The sequence below is a fragment of the Sinocyclocheilus rhinocerous genome, unplaced genomic scaffold, assembly GCF_001515625.1.
Source record: "Sinocyclocheilus rhinocerous isolate Xijiao unplaced genomic scaffold, SAMN03320098_v1.1 scaffold202, whole genome shotgun sequence".
NCBI lineage: Eukaryota > Metazoa > Chordata > Actinopteri > Cypriniformes > Cyprinidae > Sinocyclocheilus > Sinocyclocheilus rhinocerous.
Genome location: NW_015641016.1, coordinates 40,926 through 50,483, shown reverse-complemented (window position 1 = coordinate 50,483; position 9,558 = coordinate 40,926). Strand labels below are relative to the sequence as shown.

Genomic DNA, 9,558 nt, shown 5'->3' with positions numbered 1-9,558 from the left:
ATGTGAAATAAATAATTTAAAAACGAATTTAATAATTTCCTTTTACAAACAGTCATATTTCTTTTCTTAAAGTTAACTTTAACAACATAAAACCACAAAATTTTATTGTTTGCATTTCTGAAACAATAAGTTGAACTCTAAAGTTGTAGCCTTCCTAAAAACAGACTAAACAGAGAGTTTGTTGGCCATTAGTGACTACAGGTGGAAAAATATATCTGATTATAATGTGATGAAAAGCATTTTCTGGTTCTTATCAGAGAAGGATTTGGTGCACTTGTACACTGTCGCTATCAAATAAACTGCAAATAATATGATAAACTAAACCAGTAACATATCACATTAAAATACCATTTTATAATTCAGAGATTTAACTTAACTACAGTGCCTTATGATGGAGTAAGCTAAAATGCTGACACAATTTACCCCACAACATTTGGCTCAGTTTGCCCCATGGCTGCCATTTTGGAACAATGGCTTGAAGAAATCCTCTTCCTCTGATGAAGTGGCATCACTTGTAAGCTGAGAGTTCTCCTCCATATTTCCCTTTATGAAGTCAAGACCTAAATACAATACACATTTGGTCATGTTTCTGCAACAATTTAAAAATTCATTCATAAGCATTTTTAGTGCTTTTAAAATTATAATATCACATAGTTCATTCTTTTTGAAATGCTGTTGTTGATGCTGATCAGAACACAAGAGGTGGACAGCCGGCGAGTGTGTATAAATTGTGTATTGTATTGGTGCAATGTATTTGCTCTTTATTGCGTGCAGCGGGGTGTGTATATTAAAGCAGTGTGTCAAAGGGACACTGGCATTTCTGTGGAGCTCATTTTAATTTCAGATATGGAAATGGGACGATGTTGGCACTCTGACAAATGCTTCTCTGCTGCTGGAAAGACGTGCTGAGTCCTGAATCTGTTTGTAATTCTCCACCATATGATTTGGTTGGAAAACAAGAGAAGTGATATTTACATACTGTTTTCATCTGCTTACAGTATTTGTTTGTGACACTTTGTGGACATCTCTGTCTGGTTTATTTAAAGCTGGGATTTTCTAACTTTTTAACAACAAGGATCCATTATATGATGATCCCCTTGTGTGGGACCCCCTTCATAAAATAGAAACAGTAGAAATATAATTTATTTTCATGTATGAAAATCCATTTATACTGTGCAAAATGAATACTTACTGTACATACATACATAAATTCTTAAATAAATAGAAAGCTTATAAGGACAAACATTCTCCCAAATTAAATGACTGGTTTTTATTTGTCATTGTACTAAAACCAAAAATAAATAATTGAAATATTATTTGGAATATATTTACTTTGCAAATTAAAGGCACGTCAAATTAATAGTTTATCTTGTTTCTGTGTCAGAATATAAGAGAAACATGTTCAGTTCAATTCAAATGTATTTGTATAGAACTTTTCATAATAATATGATTCAAATGAAACTTTGCAGAAAAATAGTATAATACAAGTTTATGTTCATTGCAAGGTTTTCAATTTATTTATTTTTATAGAAAACTATAAAAAATATTTTGTATTTTATTTAGAAACCTTCACTCGAATGTATTGCAAATATATAATTAATTATTTCTGTCTGTGTCATAGCTCACAAAATGTAATGAAGCTCTCAGTTTTGTTATATTTAATTATCAAATGTATCTCAAATGTTTACTTGAAAAAATACCAGTGTAGACCACTACAATAAAATACAATATTTAGCTAACAACTAACTAACAAGCTAACAAAAAGCTTAGCTAACAATATTAGCAAAGTAGATAATTTAATAAGAGAAATAAATAAAAATGGAATCTACTTTGCTAATATATAATATTGCTAGAAATTAAAGCTAAAACTGTCTATACAGTGGGTACGGAAAGTATTCAGACCCCCTTACATTTTTCACTCTTTGTTATATTGCAGCCATTTGCTAAAATCATTTAAGTTAATTTTTTTTCCTCATTAATGTACACATAGCACCCCATATTGACAGAAAAACACAGAATTGTTGACATTTTTGCAGATTTATTAAAAAAGAAAAACTTAAATATCACATGGTCCTAAGTATTCGGACCCTTTGCTGTGACACTCATATATTTAACTCAGGTGCTGTCCATTTGTTCTGATCATCCTTGAGATGGTTCTACACCTTCATTTGAGTCCAGCTGTGTTTGATTATACTGATTGGACTTGATTAGGAAAGCCACACACCTGTCTATATAAGACCTTACAGCTCACAGTGCATGTCAGAGCAAATGAGAATCATGAGGTCAAAGGAATTGCCTGAAGAGCTCAGAGACAGAATTGTGGCAAGGCACAGATCTGGCCAAGGTTACAGAAAAATTTCTGCTGCACTTAAGGTTCCTAAGAGCACGGTGGCCTCCATAATCCTTAAATGGAAGACGTTTGGGACGACCAGAAGCCTTCCTAGAGCTGGCCGTCCGGCCAAACTGAGCTATCGGGGGAGAAGAGCCTTGGTGAGAGAGGTAAAGAAGAACCCAAAGATCACTGTGGCTGAGCTCCAGAGATGCAGTCGGGAGATGGGAGAAAGTTGTAGAAAGTCAACCATCACTGCAGCCCTCCACCAGTCGGGGCTTTATGGCAGAGTGGCCCGACGGAAGCCTCTCCTCAGTGCAAGACACATGAAAGCCCGCATGGAGTTTGCTAAAAAAACACCTGAAGGACTCCAAGATGGTGAGAAATAAGATTCTCTGGTCTGATGAGACCAAGATAGAACTTTTTGGCCTTAATTCTAAGCGGTATGTGTGGAGAAAACCAGGCACTGCTCATCACCTGTCCAATACAGTCCCAACAGTGAAGCATGGTGGTGGCAGCATCATGCTGTGGGGGTGTTTTTCAGTTGCAGGGACAGGACGACTGGTTGCAATCGAGGGAAAGATGAATGTGGCCAAGTACAGGGATATCCTGGACTAAAACCTTCTCCAGAGTGCTCAGGACTTCAGACTGGGCCGAAGGTTTACCTTCCAACAAGACAATGACCCTAAGCACACAGCTAAAATAACGAAGGAGTGGCTTCACAACAACTCTGTGACTGTTCTTGAATGGCCCAGCCAGAGCCCTGACTTAAACCCAATTGAGCATCTCTGGAGAGACCTAAAAATGGCTGTCCACCAATGTTTACCATCCAACCTGACAGAACTGGAGTGGATCTGCAAGAGGGAATGGCAGAGGATCCCCAAATCCAGTTGTGAAAAACTTGTTGCATCTTTCCTAAAAAGACTCATGGCTGTATTAGATCAAAAGGGTGCTTTTACTAAATACTGAGCAAAGGGTCTGATTACTTAGGACCATGTGATATTTCAGTTTTTCTTTTTTAATATATCTGCAAAAATGTCAACAATTCTGTGTTTTTCTGTCAATATGGGGTGCTGTGTGTACATTAATGAGGAAAAAAAATTAACTTAAATGATTTTAGCAAATGGCTGCAATATAACAAAGAGTGAAAAATTTAAGGGGGTCTGAATACTTTCCGTACCCACTGTATATATATAAATCTGTACTAATTAGCATGTCACTGCTCTTCATTTAGTTTTATATGCCTATGTCAACAAACCGAGTTTGAAGATGGCAGCATCAGTTGTCCAGTAAGTTTTAAACTTTGGAAGCAGGACTGCAGCCGCAATCAGCTCAGGATCATTGAGCATGTCCCCAAAGCGCTTGTTCACACCTGCAAGGATTGCATCTACCAGGCTAGGGCTGTCGCGATAACCGCAATATCGCAATACCGCAATACCGCGCTATTGACTAGCAAACCGCAGAGGAATGCAAGAACCGCAGCAACCGTGATTTTGGCGTGTTTTCTTTTTTCGTAAGGTTATGCCCTTCTCGTTTTACAATTCATGCATGTGGACTGAATATTAAACAAGTTAGTAATGATAACATAATGTGTACCATGCTGATTTGTACAGAGGCGCCGTAGATTTGCACTTAACAAGCCTAAACAGACAGTGAATGAGAGAGAGATCGACTGAGCGTGTGCGATTACTTGCGTCTGTCCTCCAGGCTGAGTCATATATATTTGTGAAAATAGGTTGTCATGTCCAAGGAAAGCGAAATCTCTGTCTTAGCATTGACGCATAGCTGGTCAGCTGAGCCTTCTAAAGTGGCGCTCAAAGTTAAAATGATTTCAACAGTGTGTTTTCATTAATGTTGATTTGATAAGCGAACTGATAAGGATCAAGATGGTCCTTGACCTCTTCCTTAAGCCTCCCCACCATAATCCTCTCCAAACACTTCATTACAATACAAGTTAAGGCAACTGGGCGATAATCGTTGTACTCCTGAGGGCTAGTTCTCTTTGGAACTGGTATAATAATAGATTTTTTCCAAATAGCTGGTATAATATGTAGATAAATAGACCTCTGAAAAATATCCACCCATGCTAGGGCTAGTTCCTCTACAAAAGTTTTTCAAATAGAAGCAGAAAGTCCATCCGGCCCAGTTGCCTTTTTAATGTCAAGACCTTTAAAAACCTTAACAACGTCAGTCAGAGTCATTTGAGGTTTTGATACGGAATCATCAATCCGAATAGCCTCCAATACATCACTACAATCATAAGAATCCACATTGAACCTACAGTAAAAATCATTGAGCTCATTTACCATTATTTGCTCATTGACAGCATGCATGCTCATCCTTTTAGGAGTCATATTTGTTAAACACCTTACCTTAGACCACAACTTTTTTGAACTTTTACTCAGATCACTATCAATTAACTATACCTCTTACTAGTTTCTCTTAATTTATAATTAAGCTTTTTCTGAGCCAATTTCAAAAGTTCTGAATCCCGTTGTTTAAAAGCGAAGTGTTTCTGATTAATACACTCCTTAACCTCCTTGGTTATGTAGAGCTTATTATTTGAATAATGTTTAATCCGTTTAACTGGTATTACAGAGTCTATACAAAACTTAACATATGCAGTCCTGATTTCATTATGTCTGTCAATATCTGAGTCATACAGCACCTCCCAGTCCGTACAAAGAAAACAGCCCCTTAATATCTCAATTTTCTCCTGAGACCAAAGTCTCACCACCTTACCTACAGGCTTACACGACTTCAGCAAGGTGCGATACACAGGAATAAGCTGCACTGTATCATGGTCCGAGTTTGCTAACGGTGGTTTAATTTTCACAGTGTATGCATTTGATATATTCCCATAACACTTGTCCATACATATAGGGTAATTATAGCCTAACGATCTTATTGTCAGGTTTATGTTCTGTTAGCTGTGACATATTCCCCAAGGAAGGCCTTTTCTGCAGGAGTGAACCTATAAAAGAAAAACCTTGTTTACGACCATTTAAAGTAGCTGATTACTGCAAAATATAGATGCTACTCAATCAGGATAGAAATGTTTCATCATAGGATAGCAGAACAATTTGCATTAATTTGTAATGATTTGCTGCTACCCCTCCTGTTTCCCATGTTTGAATGAATAGTAAAAAAATATCCATTATTTCATCTGACAATTCAGGATGCCTTGATGGCATACAAATATTCACTTTTGCTGGTGGAAAAAGGCATAAAGTCTCTGAAAGAAACTTTAAAAGAAAATGCATAGCATCATTACATTTTAACATTACTCACATGGGGATTTTGAATTCCACACAGAGATTCCGGAAAGCACCATCTCCCTTTTCCTTCATGATCTTCAGGATCCTCTCCACTGAAAGAAACAAAGAGTTCCATCGTGTGGCATTTGGACGAATTAACTGCATACTACATTCCTCTTCCATTATCTCTGCAGCTTTGTTGGACCAACCACTCTTGTTCCACAAGGCCAGATTTGGAGAAGGATGAACTTGATAACTTTTTGTATGTTTCATCCGATTGAGCAGTGTCAACATCCACGGTGGAAACCAGGTTCAGAAGATGGCAAGCACAATGTTGATTCTTGGGCAAATGAAATTCAAGATCATCCTTGGCTAGAATTTCAGCAACCTCAACATATTCAATCTCCTCACATTTCTCCTCATCTTGAGTGTCAGATTCATCCTCATCTTCTGATGGGGTTGCTGTTGCACTTTCTGTATTGTTGCCGTGTATGTTCTCACCTCCATAGACACGAAAGGCTTTCAAAAAATTTGATCCATTGTCTGTTGTTATACAGACAACTTTTTCATGGATCTCAAATTCAGAGTGTATGTCATGTATCGCAGCTGCAAGTACATCAAACGTGTGCGACCCCTTTAATTGTCGACAGGCAAGCGCTGCAGAGCATCGGTGTAGATTGTCTGGGTCAATCCAGTGCGCTGTCATACCTATAAAGCTGTGCCGCTTTGAACTCCAGCAGTCAGTGGTTGTACGGATGTATTCCACCCCTCTCATGGCTTCTGTTACACGTTTCTTCATTCCTCCTGCAGCTTCCTCAACCTTTGATTTGTAATGTATTTATTATGTCTATGGTTCCCTCAACATAGCATCTCGAGGCCACGACATAAGGATGTCTTACCTCGACAAAATGATCTCATGGCCACGACATAATATCACGTTCCCACGAGTTATTATGTCGTGGCCACGACAAAACTAAGTGAATCGAAAATGTCACCTCCCGGGCACTGTACATTCTGAATACAGTAATAAATAATTTTTAATAAATAGTAATAAATAATCAGCAGTCCAGTGTTCGTCTTCTCATTTACAGCGTTTTTCTCTTCCTGATCATATTTCATACCTGTTGAGTTTAGTTCATTACAGTCTTTTGAAGTAGTTGAATGTTTGCACGGTACGATGTTAAACATATTTAATTCATCTTAAACAGTAACGCGTTGACAGCGGAACTACTTTGAATATTAAGAATTATGACATAAGCATGTAAATTACAGTGAACTGACTGTCGATGAAAAATGGCACAGAATAGATTTTTTAAATATTTAATACAAATCAAAGGTTCGTTCTGATCTTATTCATCAGGGCCCGTATTCACAAAACCTAACCTAACCCTAACCCTGCCAACAAGGCGGGCTATATGCACTTAGTGTAAATAGACACTCCCTTATAATTACACTTACATTGTGATGTATTGTATTTAATAACTTTCTTGTGTTTTTATTCCAGAGAACACATTTCCCAGTCTGTCACTTGTGTTATTTGGGAACTCTTCATCAGTCCAGTTTGGACATGAAAACATTTTTCTTGGAGAAGAACAGACGAATATGGAAAATGCAGAAATATCCAGCATTGTTCCTGTACTGAGGAAAATATCAGAGCGTCACATGTCTGTGATCAACATGATTGACTTACATGAGGCTGAAAATGTGGATCATCTCATTGGTCAACTAGTGAATGAAAATGAAATCCACGCCTTCATCTTTGTTGTACGACTGGGCCAGTTAACAGATGCTGATAAGATGGGTCTTGAATGGCTTCAGAGTGTGTTTGGTGACAAAGTTCTTCAGTTTGTGATGATTCTCTTCATCTATGAGAGAGAAGAAGAGTGTGACACTATAATAGATGATCTGAAGAAAAACCCTGTCCTGGAGCAGTTGCTGGAGAAATGTGGAGGAAGATATCACACCTGCAACAAGATGATGAACAACCAATCAGAGATGAGAGACCTGATGGACAAGATTGAGCGTCTGTTTAATGAGAATCAACAGCAGCGCTACACTGGCGAGATGTACAACACTGCACAGATGAGAAACAGTGAATGTGAAAGTGGTAAGAATGTTGTTGTTGTTTTTCTAATTTCAAATGTTGTGTCTTAAATATAACAGATTCTTATAGAGTTTTATTATGTGGTTTTAGGTCACATACCAGAAATGGGACAAAATGCACAACTGAACTTGATTTTATTGGGGAAAAAACAAGTTGGGAAGAGTGCAGCAGGAAACACAATACTGGGACGAGAAGCTTTTGTGTCAAGGAAAAGCTCCAAATTGGTCACTCGAGATGTTGCTGTGGAATCTGGGACTATTGATGGGTTTCCAGTCACTGTTTATGACACACCAGGATTCTATGACCCAGACATGAGAGAAGAAGAAATTGAGCAGATGATAAATGAAAAGGTTCTCCAGGAATGTAAATCAGGTCTCTGTGCATTTCTGCTGGTCATCAAAGAGGAAGAGAGAAAAACTGTGGAGAAGATTGAAAAGCTCTTGGGAGAAAACTACTTGGAGAAAACCTGGATTCTCTTCACCAGAGGAGATGAGCTAGAAGATGAAAACATGACAATACTAGAATTCATCAATGATACTGAAGCACTGAAGACACTTGTTGAGAAATATGATCAGAGATACCATGTGTTCAACAACAAGGAGAGAGGATCAAGTGGCCAAGCTAAACTGCTGCTGGTAAAAATTCTCACGAGGTATTTCGGAGAGAATGGTGAGTATTCTTAAAAATCATTTATTCAAATCCTGTGAAGTTTTTTTTTTTTTTGGAAATTTCTGCTTAATATTGGTAAACTGCATTAAGTATAATTACATATATTATAAGACTGTGATAATTTAGAAAAAAGTAATAGATCTGGGGTCCTCAAATAGCGGACCGCACTCCGGTTCCGGACGTTGGGTTGGTTCCAACCGGACCACGAGACATAATGACAACGTATGTAATGTACCAAAATGTACCATTTTACTGTTTCCACAGTTTGAAGTGAGCATGCAGCAAATCAAAACATTGAAGCTGAACACACCACAAGTGCTATCTTTTGGCGCTGCATCCTCTGATATTTTAATCTAGAGCCAAACACTTTTCATTCAAGCCCTTTCCACTCGTGCACGCCTCTCCATCACTAAAGACATAAAGCTACAAGAGCTGCAGATGACAGTTATTTAACAACAGTAGCAAAAACACACTGTAAAAAAACGGCTACATTCAGTAACATAGTAATATACTGTTTTTTTTTCATTAAAACAGTAATATCCCATATAAAACAATTCATTCTGGGTAATATTTGTTGTTTTCGAGAAAGTAGCCTACAGCAGTATACTGTGAATTAACAGTATCAGAGTCGACTCTCAGAGACTGTCTGAAATCACACCTTGCACCCTCATTCACTAGTCCCTACATTAGTTCACTATATAGTCCACTAGACGGAGTGATTGAACTAGGGAGGCAACGATACCATTTTTTTTTTTCAGAACCGATTCAATCCGATACCAAAAATTCTGCGTATCGGCCAATTCCGATCCGATACCAGCGCAGTTTTTTTTTTTAATCAATGTAGAATTTCTATAGTTCTGTGGGTTGACCTGATCATCACTCTTGTGTGTGTTAATCACAATCTGCAAAATATAGATAACTTAATTTTAATGAAAAATAACAAATGAAAAAATATCTAATCATAATCTATGACAAAAAAATACTATTATAAACTAGGTTAGTGGATAATTCAGCAGCAAAAATTATTCTAGAAAAATCATGGGTGCACAATCATTTAATTTTATAAAAACATTAAACTAAACATTTAGTGAAACAACATTATTTAGTGGGGAACAAATACAAGTTAATAAGTGTAGGACTAAATCTGGTAAAATGTTACACATTGCTCTTTGTATTGTTGTAAAATACATTCATGAAAA

General features: G+C 37.3%; 1 protein-coding gene across 1 annotated transcript in view; it reads left to right on the top strand.

Annotated features, from left to right (window-relative positions):
• The window catches only part of LOC107753739 (GTPase IMAP family member 8-like), a 30,176-nt gene that overhangs the window by 1,419 nt on the left and 19,199 nt on the right, over positions 1 to 9,558 (top strand). Inside the window, exons 2-3 of the mRNA XM_016569954.1 lie at positions 7,091 to 7,693; positions 7,781 to 8,359. Coding sequence (XP_016425440.1) covers positions 7,091 to 7,693; positions 7,781 to 8,359 — 1,182 coding nt within the window. The remainder of the gene's footprint in view (positions 1 to 7,090; positions 7,694 to 7,780; positions 8,360 to 9,558) is intronic.